Genomic DNA, 16,041 nt, shown 5'->3' on the forward strand with positions numbered 1-16,041 from the left:
ATTGAAAAAAAAAATTATTACAGTAAAAGACACATTGCCATTAATCCCCCTCAAAATACTCCCCCTAGCTTCCAACACACTTCTCCCATCGTTCTTGCCACTTTCTGAAGCAGTTCTGGAAGTCCTCTTTTGTGAGTGTCTTTAGTTGCACTGTCATGGATGCCTTGATGTCCTGAATCCATTCAAAATATTTTCCTTTTATGATCATTTTGACTTTGGGGAAGAGCCAGAAGTCTCACAGTACCAGATACGGTGAATAAGGTGGATGAGGACACATCATAATGTTTTTATTTGACAGAAATCGCAGTACCAGAAGCGATGTGTGACACGGAGCATTGTCATGATGGAGGATGAAGTAAAGATACTCACGAAAGAGGACTTCCAGAACTGTTTCAGAAAGTGGCAAGAACGATGGGATGAGGGTGTTTGAAGCAAGGGGGAGTATTCTGAGAGGGATTAAAGGCAATGTGTCTTTTACTGTAATAATTTTTTTATTTAAACATTCATCGTATATTTTGATCACACCTTATACAATAACATGTCATGACTTAATTCCAATTGCTTTGTATTTTTTACTTAGTTAACATTTTCAAATTTTCATGCCTACTTAATTTCAGGAAATTACAATGTGACTCCAAGAGTAAGTCCATTGACTAACATTTTAAGAAATCAATTTTAGAAATTTTCAGAAAGCAAAAACACAAACTCTACAAAAGAATACAAGTATATTAATTTTGATAGTGACACATGTAGTTAATATCAAGAAAATGCTAATGTTTATGGTAATGTAAGGTACCTTATTATACATAATTCCATCTTCAGTTTCTTCTCCCCATGGTTGTCCATCATCAAATAAAGGTGAGCTTTCTTTCATGGCAGTATGTAACTAATTAGTACACAAGTAACATATTAGTTTGTGAGAAAAACACATAGCTTTCATGTTTTGTCAATTGTTTTTAATGTCATTGTTAGAAGAATTTACATTACTGCATGACTGAAAGTCTCTTCAGAGGCTATTCTATTGAGCTTTAAAATATAATCCCCTTTTGATATTTTAGTAACTAAATCCCTTAGGATTGAAAAAGGATGGGTTCCATATTTAGTTCTATAGAGAAAAATATGCCAATCTTTACACTATTAATCCCTTGAGAGAATATATACACATTTTAATGCAACTCTGAGAATCTAAACAGAATTGCCATGTAAAAGGTGCACCAGTAATAATTATTTCTCTTCTATATGAACTTAGTTTTGCTGCTCAAATGTTATCAACTGACTCCTTTAGTATGTATAAATATGAAATTTAGATTGAATTTTACAGCATAAAATCTTCAGAAATACAACTGTTTAAGCTTGAAAGTGATTACAGATAATAAATTATAGCAAAATATTCAGATGTTTATAATTTACAAGCTAAAAGAAAAATGGCTAAAGGTTTTCTAGGCATAGAAATTTCATTTTGGAATACTGTTTTTATAAATTGTTTTAAAAACATATCCTTAAAAAAGAAAAAATAGAAAATTTAAATGAAATTGCTATAAAATATAAATATATATCTAGTATAATAAACATTAAACTTCTAAGAAAAGGACTACGCACTGGGCATGTATAAGAAGAATGTGGCTTCTACTGAAAATATTTCATTCAATTTTCTTATCCTAGGGCCAATATATAGGATTCTTGAGTAAGGAGTTTCTCATTGATTCTTAAATTGCTATAGTGTTCAGTTCCACCACTTTAAGCAAAGCAAAATAGGAAGGAGGAGATTTCAACCTATATAATGGATTTGGAGGCATCTCAAGAGCTCCCTTGCCAACAGAAGCTACAAGAGGAGCTCCTGTATCACTGTGGAAATGCTACCTCCCAACCACATAACAATGACATTAGCTGCTTTGGCAAATAAGAGTAAAGTGTCCTAGTGACAACAGGGGCATTTGGTGGTAGGAACAGAGAGGTGGTTACACAATGTCCACGGGTATCACTGAGGAGAGCTAATTGAATATATAAATGCTATATTTAAATTTCAATAAAACCCCAGTTGTAGTCATGGACTATGTTATTGGATTTCTACTCTTATCTTAACAGTTGGTGGTATTCAATGTACCAGGTGTCTCCTGGGTCAAAAATCCATCTGGGTCAAAAGTCCCCGTCTTGTATATTCAGTTAAGGGCTAGCTAATGGCCAAGAGAATGTCGGGGACACAATATCAGTTTTAAGGATTCCAACAATAAATAGGGCAGGAAACTCAGAACATGAAATGACAAGCCTACATTAGACTAGATAAAAATTTACGCTTCTTAACAGGCAAAATACAACACATAAATCAAAAAGAAAAAGAGGGAAAAAAAAGTATTTGCTCCACATACATAAGAGCTAATTTCTCCAACTTGACTATTTTTTGCTGTACAAAATGGTATTCTCACAAATCAATAAGGAAAAAAAGTCAAAAGACATGAATAAGCAGCTAATAATCAATGTGAAAAATGAGGAAGTTTAAAAACAAAAAAATAGAAACATGAAAGTTATGTATTATGTTTTGCTTGTTATGTCAATTATTAAAACATCAATAAGCTTAATTAACATATGAAGAATTCAATATGTAAAGGTTCAAATAGCAGTAGCAAATAATGAAATATAAAATGAGCCATAAACGTATGCACAAACAAGTCAAAAGAAATGTCAATGACAAACCATATAAAAACATACTCGCTTTAGTTATATATATATTAAAACAAGTTATTTTTCATCTTCCAGATGGATAAAGATTTTAAAACAATTATGCTTATGGTATGGGAAAATGGGTATGCTCATACATTGTCGAGCTTTTAACTGGTGCTAAGTTTTCTGGAGGAAACTTTGTCAATATGCAGCGAAAGTTTAAAAAATATACATAATTTTCATAGCAAAACTGTATCTTTAAAATTTTACCTCAAGGAAATTTTTTACATTGTTTCTGAGTTGTGGGATATGGGTACATCACTTTCTGTGTACATTTTTCTGTATTTTCCAAACTTTTTGCAATAAATATAGATTTTAATTTAAAAAGGGAAAGAATCAAACGTTATGGGGGAAATAATTTCCTACTGATTCATTTTTTTGAGCTGTAGTGCTCGCTTCAGCAGCACATATACTAAAACTTTTTTGAGCTGTAAAACCTCATGAAAACAAATAATCTCCTTGCTAATATGGTACTTTCTTCCCCTCACCTCTGGAATCATGTATTAACAGTTTGAAGAATTTAAAATCAAACATACTTTGATAAAGGAAAATTGATGCAGATTTGAGATAACTGGCAATAGCAAGATTAGAAGAGAAACAGAAATATCTTGAGGAAAAAAAAAAACACCTTTCCTATGTATACATTTTAAAATGAGAAATCAAGTACCTTGATGCAGTCTATTAGCCAAACCAAGGCTGCCACAATGTGAGGCCATGTATGAGGGGCCCCCACTGTATACATGGAGCTTTTGGATAATGCAAAAGGATACCTATGAAAAATTAGAAAAAAATAAGCTAACTTAATGTTAATTTTGTAAAAATAATGTCTAAGTTAAGCAAGAAGTTACACTAAAAAACTTCCATGTATATACCAAGACTTGACTTGTTTAGAAGGTATTTGTTGAGATTCTGTCCTTAGTCATCTTACTCCCAAATAATTTTGTGTATTTTTTGGTTTCTTCTCAGCAGATTACTGTGTATATATGACCCCTAAGCCGCAGAACTTGATTACAACCAATATGCTAGTCCTGTCCTAAAGATTTGTTCCTCAAATTAAGTGTACCTCAAACAAACCACATTTATGCAACTCCTCATGCTCAAATCCATTCTTCCCCATGTTTACTCTACACAGCACTTTTTGACTTCATCTTACCCCATTTTCACCAGTCCTTCAATCCTGTCTTTTTTGCTTCTATAAAATCTGTGGTATCGAGCCCATACTTTCTACTCCTTGTCACTTCAGAAGTTGAGGGACTCATTATCTATCATCTGTAGTTTGGTAATAACCTCTAGTTGTTTAATTTATCCTACATGCCTCCCATAGTGACCATCTTAAAATATATTGTTTCTCGGACTCAAAATCTTTACATATTTATTGAGCTTGATTCTTCTCTGTGTTCCAACATTCTGTCTAAGCTAATAAGAAATATAATATACAAACCCAAGCCCTTTAAAGATTCTTGGAACCTCTTCTTCAAACTTGGTGTCAGGAAATTCATATGAAGGGCACAGGAAGCCATAAAGAAAAGTGAAGATCTTTAAGAAGTCTTTAACAGAAGGAGCTTGTAGAGATTTCATGGACACACTATACGCATAACCATTTTCTGTAAGAAACTAATGTCAAACATTTTATAATAGAAAAATTGTTGGAAAATATTTAAGAAAATACTCACAATTTAGACTATTTAAAATTGTAAAATACCTCACAGAGTACTCGAATACACTGCTGAATGAATGCTTTGTCATTAAGTGGTCTTGGGTCTTTGATTTTTTCAGAACAGGAAAATATACCAAATTGGCTGTTCCGGGATCCAGGTCCACTAGTTCTGGAAACATTTTAAAAAAGCAGTCAAAACTTTCCTTTTGTGGTCAAGTATAAATTATTTCATGGCGATTTTATATTTTAACATCAGCATCGAACGTCAAGTTCAACAATTCTTTAATTTTTATTTAACTAAATAGAATTCTCTTCTTCAAAACATAGGAAAAAAGCAAATAATGAAGAGTAAAGTATAAAATGAAGCGGGAAGAAAACTATACTTCTGGTGCTTTGCACTACTAACAGATACACCATCTTCTAAGAATATGCACTCTTAGTCCACTAGAGCTTCTGCACCAACCATTCTCCAAGTCTATTCAATAACCTAACCTTTCACCATCCTATTTATCGCTCCATGACTGTTCCTTCACTCCCAACCCCTTTATTTGCCATTATTTCTTGTGGGAAAACTGCGTGAAATGTTAGATATGTTAAATAGGTTGTGCATGCTTTTTCTCATGAACATTTTTATCATGCAATATTGTGTCTGATTGTTAATTTACCATAAAACATGTTGCTATTTTTTAGTCATTAATGGCTATAGCATACATGCTCCATTCTAAGCCTCTCTCCCAACACAAAACCTTATTTGTTTAAATCTTTATAGTGGTTTCTTTTGCCTACCAATGGGGTCCAATTTAGCTCACCATTATAGTTTATTAAATATCCTCAGAACAATTTTCCTTATTGGACAGATGCCAAAAACTGAGTTATAGCCAGCCTTCCATATCTGTGGGCTCCACATGCACGGATTAAACCAACAGTGGAAAAAAATGTTAACAGAAAAAAGTTATGTTGTTGTTGACATGTATGATGGAGTTAGGCCTACAATGGTTGTGTCTGTACTGAACATGTACCCTTTTTTTCTTGTCACTGTACCCCAAACAATACATTATAACAACTATTTACACAGCATTTACATTGTATTAGGTATTATAAGTAATGTAAAGATGATTTAAAGTATATGGGAGGATGTGCATAGGTGATATGCAAATACTATGTCATTTTTATATAAGGGACTCGAGCATATTCAGATTTTGGTACCTGCAGGGGGTCTTGGAACTAATACCAAGGGATGACTGTACAATAAACATTGCTATAATACCTGAACTCTGTTCATCAAAACTTATTTCTCCCTGTAAGTTTGCTTGCTGTTTTCAAGTTCTCTCTTGCCCAGGCTCTAAAAGTTCTTTAGCTTGGGCCCTCTAACTCCACTGCCCTCATTAATTAGCTAATTTTTTCCTTGAGAATTTGCCAATTTGAGAACCACTTTTCTCCATACTGCTATTGCTTAATTTTTAATATGTTCTTTACCATAAAAGGAATACTCAGCTCTTATTCTACACAAAACTACACTAATAGATATCTTTTTAAATTATAAAAGAATTTCCCAACCAATCAAAATATTTTATCACTCAACTTATAGTTTAAGAGCATAGCATCTAGAACCAGATCCTATGGTTTCAAATTCTGTCTCTGTTACTAATTGTATGACCTTGGATAAATTACTTAACTTCTCCGTGCTTCAATTTCCTTATCTATAAAATGGAGACAATAACAGTATCTACTCATATAGGGCAGTCCTGAGGATTGATTAAAAGAGTTAATATAGATAAAGTACTTAAAACAATGTCTGGTTTATAAAAATGTTCTGCAAATGTTAGAGTTCATAATTATTATGATCATTATCTCTGAAATTCAGCTGAGATGAAAGTTACATTACAACAATGCCTTTATATTTTTCATCAAGCGAAATGACTACCGAAACAGTTTAACTTGGTTTCATAGAAAAGACTTTTCATAAGGTAACAAATATTTAATCTCTACATATTTTCAGAACATTGAACAAACAGATTTGTCTTAAAACAAAGTTATATTTTGTTTTGCTGAGATAAGAGTTTATTTTGTCAATTTTGGGGTTGAACATTTCTTTAAAAAAATCAACTTTACTGAGGTGCAATTTGCTTAAAATAAAATGCACTTGTTTATAAAGTGTACTGTTTGATGAGGTTTTGACAATGCATACACCTGTGTAAGCTCTATCACAATAAGATATTGAACATTTCCATCATCCCCAAAGTCTTATACCCCTTACCAGTCAATCCTGCCCCACCTCCAGCTCAGGTAACTAATGATCTACTCTAGACAGTGATTCTCAAAGTGTGATCTAAGAGATCTGAGAAGTTTATTTTCATAAAAAAACTAAGATGTTATTTACCCCTTTCATTCTCATATGAGCATACAGTGGAGTTTTCCAAAGGCTGGCTATATGATGTATGATACTGTAAAAAATTGAATGTAGAAGTAGATATGAGAATCTAGCTTTCTTCTACTAAGTTGACATTAATGAGATTTACAACAATGTAAAACGACACTCTTATTATAAGTTATTTTTTAAAAAAATTTTTTAATTAAAAGCATGCTATTTATGTTAATATGTAATGGCTTGTTAATTTGAATTAATACATATTTTAAAGTTTTCTCAGTGGTGATTTCTAATATGGTCAATATCAATAGACACAGCACACAAAATAAAGCTCTGGAGTTCTTAATATTCATTAAGTGTATAAAAAAAGTCTGGGATTAAAATGAACTAGATGACGGTTCCTCCTAATTTTAAATGCTAGGATAGTATCTGAAAGTTAGGTATAGAATTTTCAATTAAGTATTCACTTGCAACAATGAAACAGCGGTCTAAATGTGCGACATATTTCTTAGTATCACCTAAGGCAGATGAAACGGTTTTAACCATTTAAAACAGAAGAAAACCAGATTATAACTTTCTCTGGAAAGGGACCATGCAATTTTTTTGTATTCTGAGACCATTTAGCCCAATGCATGGCTTTAAGAATCCCTTCATTAGTACTAATGAAAAAGATCATTACCTTTTACCAAATACGGAGACTTTTCTTTCAGATGTGGGTTTGTTTATATTCAACTTTCCAAAGGCTGGTTTCTCTTTGCTTTAAGAAAAAGAGAAAAACAAAGTCTTCAAAATAAATATAAAAAATATTAGTTCAGGAAACTTTTGGAAACATGTTGGAACCACCATCTCTTCCCTATTACCTATAAAATAATTCAAAATTATAAAAACTTTTAGCAGCAATCATAATTGTTATAAATAGAATAGGTTAACATAATATTAAGTTATAATGCTATAATGTTAAGAAGAAGGCCAAAAAACCCATATCTACATTATAATTTCAATTATCTTAAAATATGGGCATTTATGGATAACAACTTTAAAGAAAAAGAAAAAAACTTAAAAATAGAAAATTTCAATCATAGGATGATAGCTATACATTAAAATATTTTCTTTTAAGGCTTACTCTTTATCAGAACACAGCTAAACCTAAAAACATATATTACCCAAATTACAGACCAAAAACATTGACAATTGTAGCTTTTTGCTTCTAATACAATTCAAGACCAATCTTTTAGTGTACGTAATGTGCAACAGTACAAAAATTTTACTGATTGCAGAAGAAAAAAATATATAAGTATTTCAAACTTCTAAAAGTAGCAGAGACTCATACTACATATGTAAACCTAAGTAATTTAAGAACAGTGAGTAACTTGTACTTTGTGTTAAACAAAAAATTTTAACTTCCACAGCTAAAATAAGTCTTTTTTAAAAGAAAGCCATTAGCTACCAAGAAAGACTAGATACTGGGGCATGAAGTCTGAACCACCAGCAGCACAGCTATGCAGAAAGGACAAACATGTCTGATGTCCTGGAGTTGTTAAGCATTTTTATACATCAAGTAGTGGGGGTGGGAGATGGGAGATGGGAGATGTAAGCTGTTCTGAAAGAATTTACATTAGCTATAGACAAAGGGGGTGGGAGAAGCTAAAGTGGGGCCAGCTCTGGGATAGGTACAGACTTAGCAAGAAAGAAGTGTCCACTGCTGTGGATTAGCTGTGGGCAGAAGATTGGAAAGTTCATGTGTAAATAGCAAGTAGAGAGGCTCTTGGGGCTTGATGGCACCAGGCTATTCTTTCATTTGGATATTCACAGAAATAGCGACCTGGAAATTAATCTTAAATTCCAATAGATATACAGGAATGTGAGCAATCTTTTTTCAGAGCTGGCCCACAGCTATTAACAGGCTACTTATTCTGTCCCCTCTCACTTTCAGGCCGCTGTAAGCTGTAATTTTAATTTAGAACATTTCAGAATTTTTTTCTTATCACTTGGTATTGGAGAAGGATTGATACAGCTCTACAGTGGCTTACTAATAGCCTTTTATTATTAGGAAGAAAATCATTCTTGGGGGAAAAACTAGTTGACGGTAGTAAGTTCTTTTGGACAACTTTTTTTCCAGCAAATCTTGAGGAAACAGCTTGGAGAAGTGTTTTGTAGGTTGCTACTAAACTGCCGTTATTGTCGGAGCAAATAATACCTTTGATTGAGATTTTTGCTAGTTGGATTCACCTCGGTAAATTGAGTTATTGCACAGAGCCTGCTCAAACAAGCAGCTTTATAATAAAGGAGGGAAAAAGAGTGCTGAAGGGTGTCCTTTTAGGTGTTGCTTGGCAAAAGACATGGCTTTGGGAACTTAAGGAACAAGTAAGATAAAACACAACACACAGTAACTAATACGCCCACTTTTAGCCTTCATTGATCCCAAATTTGGAACTACTGGGAACAGAAAAGATTCATCACGACATCACTTATACTGCAGCTTTGTATTAATCACCTTTACAGATTTCTTTGTCCAAGACAATAAGGCATGACGTACTTACGTTTGAGGGGTATAGAGGCCTTGTTTATTGAAGTCTTGGGATCTTAAATCCTGCATAGAGAGGCGGCCAGCACCCCCGGTAGAAACTGAACTGCGCTTCATGCTTACGACCTGCATTCATGAATTCAGTATTACAAAATCTTCCCATACATAAAGAGCACATGAAGCACCAACTACCATCTTTAGCCTCAAACAGAAAAGGCAGCTAAGTTTCATTGTTTCTTCATGATAATCTTTCCCTGGGGAAGTTAATCTGAAATTCCAACAGACACACATGAATCTGAGCTGTCTTTTGTTAGTTGGTCCATAGCCATTAACAGGCTAACTGTTCTCTTTCTCCCAGTCTCTGGCTGCTGTAACTTAATTTAGAACATCTCAGAATTTTTTTCTTGTCACCTTCTTGGTTTGATCACCTAGTTCTTATCCTTCAATATATGCTTCAGCATCTAATCAATTTTTCCACTCTCACCTATGTCCACTCCCAATCTCTACTTGAAATATTCTTAAGATTTAAGATGAAGACTCCCAGATGTACTCCTTACACACCACTTAGGATGTTACACTAGTATCTCAAATACACCAAACAGTTCCTCTCCCTGCTCCGATCAATTCTTCCTCCTCTCCTGTCTCCAGCTTCTCTTTTCTCCCTCAGCGTCCATCTATGTCCTCCCCTTCTCCCTTGGGAAATCACTGCCAGTAGAAATTTACTGGACTCTGGGAACCTAGCACCTCGCAGATTGGGCCCGAAGCCTTCTCACAACAGCGGACACTAAAACGTTGTCCCTCAGGGTCTCTAAGTTGTGGGCTCTATTGCTTTCTCCCTCCAAACCAGTACTGCCAGAACAAAATTAACCCCAAATCATTACTTACCTGCCTTGCAGTTTCCTGACAGGACCCACAGACCGAATTTCCGTAAACCGTGCAATTACCTGACGGACAGGACAGAAGCCGCCAAAACGCCAACCGGCGCCGTTAGAATTTTAAAATCTCCGCTGATAATGACGTCATCACGTGCGAAGTGCGCGCGCATGCGCACGTATTACACGGAGCTCCTCATCACCGGAAGTCTGCGTTTGTCGCGCCCCGCCGTCTCGCCGGGCATACTGACATCTCCTGGACACTGTAAGCGGCCCCTACGAAGTCTGGCCCGACCCCTAAATTTAGCTTTGAAGACCCGAGTGCTCTAAGTCGCTGAGTAGTGGGCACAGCACTATAAGTCGCCCTGGAAGCGCTTTTTCCGTACAGCAACATGGCCACTCCCATGTTGACTCTTGGAAAAGGATATATATTTTTTTCCCTTTGCGCTGATAGGGGGGTCTTTCACCACCAATATTTAGATGAGTGCTATTTTCATAGTTCAAATCTGGGAAGGCGGCGTGCACTTTTCTGACCACGGAAGTGGTGAGGGAGGAGATAGTGACTGCAGTTGGTCCTGAGATCGCACTAGGCTCAGAATTTGCTCGCTCTGATTTCACGGCCCTCTACTGGTGGCCTGCGAGAAGCTAGGAGGCAACCAAGTGAGTAGGGATGGGGGTTTGTTGAAGCAGAGAAATAGAAGAGAATTCGAGAGGGGTGCACTAAGCACAGTAGATTACTCTGCTTAAAATAGGACATTCCCGCTTTCTTGAATTTGAATTCACTGCCAAATACCTAGAGAGTGGTAGGGGTGGGAGAAGAGCCAAAGTCTGGATACCTGGGTCTCGTAGCAATTGTGTTTCTAACTAGAGTTGTAATTTTGGGCACGTCATTTTCCCCGAGTTTCAGTCTTCTCATCTAAATTTCTGGCTCTCACTTGCCATTATAGACAGGACTTCTCACCACATTGGTGACTGAAGGCAGGACCAATACCGGAATTACCATCACCAATAGCCTTTATTTGAGGAGTTGTTTTGTGTTACTCACTGTGTACAGCACTTCATGTCGATTATCTTATTTAATTCTCTAAACTGTCCTCTGAGATGTCATAAAATAAAAATGATAAAATTATGGCCCAGTGAGATCAAATAACTTGTCCATGGTCATGAAGCTAATACATAGAGGTAGAAGTTTGAATCTAAATGTGCTATTAATTACTTACATAAATCTTATTCTGCCCCCCCTTTGAAGTTCTCCACTACATTAGATTTGGTAAGCAATATCCAGAACTGAAAACCATCTTTTGAAAAAAGATTAGGAAGTTCTGAAAAACCTGCTTCCCCAAGGGAGCCTGCTTAGATCCAGTACAGATCTTGACTTGCGTAACCTTGAAATTTTGCTACGGTTAAGTGCTTCTGATGTGCTGTTAAAATTACATTTTGCTCTGCTTCTACCCTTTTTGCGCTCCATTGGTACCGGTGGGTAAGTAGGGCAATGATACTGGAGAATGGGCTGATTTCTATGACAAATGTAGTTTGAAAAAATAAGAGCTGACCTGCTAACAACTCCTCTGGAAATTGTGATCTTATCTAGGTTTATCTCATTAAAAAGGATGAATTCACATAGGTAATACAATATTTTATGCTTTGACAGGAAACTTTCACTTTTTAAGGATCCAGTGACTTCCTGACTTTGAAGATAATAGACCTAGTGGTTAGATCTAAGTACCAAGTGGGGTCCAGGAAGATAGGAGGATCAAATGGGATTCCAGAAATAAGATCAGGTTTTCCTCATTGGCCAAGTGGGCTGAAAATTTTGAATTAACCCTAAAATGCAAAGTTTATATATTAAAACATTATAATTTTCCTTAGACCTGCTATATATCATGAATGTTAAACTCTCTTCTGTGTACATGTGAGGTTTATATACTTGCACATCAAATCTACCTTTGTGTATGCAGTATATGTTTATTGAAATACAGGACATTTAAGAACTTAATCTGGAAAGTTGGGTTTTACTTCTAGTGTCTAATTTCCAGGGTATTTTTTTTTTTTAAAGGAAGAGAATGTCTGTGGTGTGCCAGTTGTCACCAGGATGGTTACTGGATCATCTTTCTTTCATTAACAAGATAAACTATCAGGTTCACCAGCATCATGAGCCTTGTTGCAGTAAAAGTGAGCCCACTTCTTCTGTCTACCTTGATTCTCTTCGTATGGATTCCGCGTCCTCTTTTGGATCCTCTGCTACATTTACTGCTTCTGACTCTACCATTAAGCTAGAGAATGATGATGGAGGAAATTGTGAAATGTTCATTCAAAAATACGTTTTTCGATCTGAACTGTTTGATGTCACTATACCTTATATAACTTCAGCTATTCACAAGGAATGCCAACAAAGTAATGAAAAGGAAGATCTAATGAATAGTGTTAAAAAAGAAATCTCGATTTCTACTGTTGGGAAGGTAGACAGTTTTAATAAATTTTTATATTTCTACAGAAAATACCAGAGAAATTTATCATTCCAATGTCAAATATCTTGTGATTTACTAAGTATAAAGAATAATCAATAAAGCATAAGAAGACTTTAGCACATCCAGAGTAATTTTTAACTCTTTGCTAACATTCTACCGTTCTTAGGAGACCAAATTTGCATATTTCAAAAGTAAGCAAAATTGGTTCAGAAGTGAATGCTCTGTAAATTAAACAACCAAAGAAAGAAAAACACTAAACAACAAAAAATCCCTTTCTGCTTAGGCATTTATACTAATTATATTTTTATACCTACCTGTTTTTGCTCAAAAACATCTTTCTCTGCAAAATTCTAAAGCAGTTTATGGATTTGGGGAGATTTTTTTAGAGACCTGTCCCTTGGGGATAAGCTTATATAATAAAAATTTGAAAGAAGGGTGATATTTTTGAAAGGTTTCTAGTGATAAAAGTAGAAAGCTACAATGGAAAATGTATATGCTCTTAAATTTATATATTTGCATATACACTGGTTCAATCTTTTAGTAAAGTTATGAGAATGCCATATAGGATCAAATTAATTATGCTTTAATACTTTTTATGTCTTTGTGATCACACAAAGTCTGTTTCAGGTAGATTATATTATCATTTTCTTTGTTAGTGATGGGAATAACATTCATTACTCGCCCAATAAATGAGATCTTTCTATGTGCTGTTATATGTAGAGTGATGAAATAAGGTAAATACAGTTCCTGCCCTCATGGATCTTACAATAGAGTGGGGAAGAAAGATATTAAATTTCTGGAAAATTAGAAAATTACGTTGAAATTAGAGTAAGGAAAGCAATAGAGATAATTTATTATTACGTTGTTATAGGTACCTGAAACAGAAATTGTAATATTCTTGTGTTTTTTTTATTGTATATATATTTTTCTCTTTCAACAAATATTTATTGATCATCTACTATATGTCAGGCACAGAAAAGAAAATGTATAGTGTTTCAGTAAAATAATATATAGGTAGCTTATTATTACTATTACCAATTCCGACAAATAATAGCAAGCAGTTGTGAAGGACTTTATAGTTTACCAGTATGGACATTACCTTTTAATATTTAAACTTTTATATTGGGTAAATTTCTCACTTTAATATGGAAAAATATAAATAAGCATATGTAATGAATGTTATTTTAACAAAACTTACCTAATTTTTGATATGCTAAAGCAAATCGTACAATTAGCTTAACCTTAAGTCCATTTATTTATTCAGCCAACAAACGTTTATTGTTAGCCTGCTAGGAGTTTGCCACTATGTAAGCACTGAGGTTTCAGCAATTAAAGTACAATGTCTCTGCTCTATATTGCACTGTGTTATATGTTCTTTGTTATGGAGTTATTAGATATAGAACAGTGTTAATATATCTCATTTGTACCTAACCCTCAGATCAATCATAAATAGCTATTAAAAGTATATTGTTCATTTGGGTTGTTTCTACCTTTTTTAATGATAGTACATGGATGGTTCCTCTCTTCAGAAATGAAGAAAGTTCAGAATAATTATACTATATATATCTACTGATAGATGCCACTGGTGACTGTTTATACAGTGTCACAGTTTCCTTGTGTTCCATGGATATCAGTGCTACATTTTATCATTTGGTACTATTACTAATAGCAGATAAGGGTGAAGTGACCTTTTGTTACCCATTAAATCTGTAGTAGTCGTAGTAATAATTATTATTATTAGCTGGGAAAGCTTACCTCCTTAGTCCATACCCTTTGCACTGATTTTGAGCTCAATAGTCAATCATTGCTTCTTAAAGACTGAGATACGCAATATGGAAAACGTGAAAAGAAAAAAATACTAATATATTTCAAATATTAATATTGTGATAGAACGCAACATAATTTTCTCCCTGTAATTTTCTCTTTAGAAGCGTAAAAGATGTGTTGTTTTCAATCAAGGTGAAGTGGATGCTATGGAATATCATACAAAGGTAAGGTGTAAAATGTTCATTGATCACTTTGTAAGATTAATGTGAAATAGTATAAATAAACAGGCAACGTAAATAAGGATGTTCTTAAAAACCAAGCAGTCATTTTGAACAAGATTAGAATTTAATTGTGGAGTAATTTATTGTTACTTTTATAGTAATGAACAGTTTAAACCAGTTTTTGTTAAAACTTCGTATACTCTTATGTATTTAACATAAGTAAATTTACGCTATATTGCTTAAGTGAAATTTAATAGGTTTTAAAAACCTATTGTCTATAGATAAAATGACTTATTAAGATAGTGGCAGAAGGAAGCATGAATAATGTGAAGGATATATTTCTAGAATTTAGAGAGAAGTAGACCCAGGAGTTAAAGAAATGAGAGAAAAGAGAGGGTACAGAAATATTTTAAGATTAACTCTCTAAGGAACACCTTTGATTGAAATGGGAAACTTGGGGTTGGAATTTGGCTTAAGTAGGATGATAATAAGAACAATTTTTGACATGTTGAATTAATGTGATGGTAGGACATTAGATCTTTTTTCTCTCTCTTTATGTGGTAAAATATATATAACAAAATCTACCATTTTAACCATTTTTAGGTGTATAATTCAGTAGCATTAAGTACATTCACACTGTCATGCCATTATCACCACTATTCATTTCTAGAACTTTTTCATCATCCTAAATAGACTCTGTACTCCTTAGACAATAGCTCCCCGTCCCCCTCTTCCCCTAGCCCTGGGTAACCTCTCTTCTACTTTCTGTTTCTATGAAATTGCCTATTCTAGGTATTTCATGTAAGTAGAGCCATACAATATTTACCGTTTTGTATCTAATTTATCGCACTTAGCATAATGTCTACGTTTCATCTATGTTGCAGCACATATCAGAATTTCATTCCTTTTTAAGGTTGAGTAATATTTTATTGTATATTGGAGGTATGATAAAAAATATGGTGGATGTTTAAATTACAAAAAATTTATTATAGTAAAAGACACATTGCCATGAATACCTCTCAAAATACTCCCCCTCGCTTCAAACACATCCCATGATTTTTGCCACTTTCCGAAGCAGTTCTGAAAGTCCTTTTTCATGAGTGTCTTTGGTTGCACTGTTACGGCTGCCTCCATGTCCTGCACATCATTTTGACTTTGGGGAAGAGCCAAAAGTTGCACGGTGCCAGATCTGGTGAAGAAGGTGGATAAGGACACACTGTAATGTTTTTATTTGACAGAAATTGCCATTTCTAGAAGCTATGTGTGACAGAGTGTTGTCATGATGGATGATGAAGTAAAGATACTCACGAAAGAGGACTTCCAGAACTGTTTCAGAAAGTGACAAGAATGATGGAATAAGTGTATTTGAAGTGAGGGGGAGTATTTTGAGGGGGATTAAAGGCAATGTGTCTTTTACTGTAATCAATTTTTTAAAATTTAAGCATT

General features: G+C 34.3%; 2 protein-coding genes across 2 annotated transcripts in view; one reads left to right on the top strand and one right to left on the bottom strand.

Annotated features, from left to right (window-relative positions):
* Window positions 1-10,238, bottom strand: part of NDC80 (NDC80 kinetochore complex component) — a 41,564-nt gene extending 31,326 nt beyond the window's left edge. Inside the window, exons 1-7 of the mRNA XM_033135617.1 lie at window positions 10,153-10,238; window positions 9,284-9,393; window positions 7,423-7,500; window positions 4,421-4,544; window positions 4,160-4,332; window positions 3,386-3,488; window positions 797-886 (exon numbers count right to left, since the gene is read on the bottom strand). Coding sequence (XP_032991508.1) covers window positions 797-886; window positions 3,386-3,488; window positions 4,160-4,332; window positions 4,421-4,544; window positions 7,423-7,500; window positions 9,284-9,384 — 669 coding nt within the window. The 5' untranslated portion in view covers window positions 9,385-9,393; window positions 10,153-10,238. The remainder of the gene's footprint in view (window positions 1-796; window positions 887-3,385; window positions 3,489-4,159; window positions 4,333-4,420; window positions 4,545-7,422; window positions 7,501-9,283; window positions 9,394-10,152) is intronic.
* A 75-nt stretch (window positions 10,239-10,313) lies between these two features.
* METTL4 (methyltransferase 4, N6-adenosine) overlaps window positions 10,314-16,041 on the top strand; it is a 32,820-nt gene continuing 27,092 nt past the window's right edge. Inside the window, exons 1-3 of the mRNA XM_033135651.1 lie at window positions 10,314-10,404; window positions 12,196-12,598; window positions 14,536-14,598. Of these exons, the coding sequence (XP_032991542.1) occupies window positions 12,203-12,598; window positions 14,536-14,598 (459 nt within the window). The 5' untranslated portion in view covers window positions 10,314-10,404; window positions 12,196-12,202. The remainder of the gene's footprint in view (window positions 10,405-12,195; window positions 12,599-14,535; window positions 14,599-16,041) is intronic.

The sequence above is a fragment of the Rhinolophus ferrumequinum genome, chromosome 19, assembly GCF_004115265.2.
Source record: "Rhinolophus ferrumequinum isolate MPI-CBG mRhiFer1 chromosome 19, mRhiFer1_v1.p, whole genome shotgun sequence".
Classification (NCBI taxonomy): domain Eukaryota; kingdom Metazoa; phylum Chordata; class Mammalia; order Chiroptera; family Rhinolophidae; genus Rhinolophus; species Rhinolophus ferrumequinum.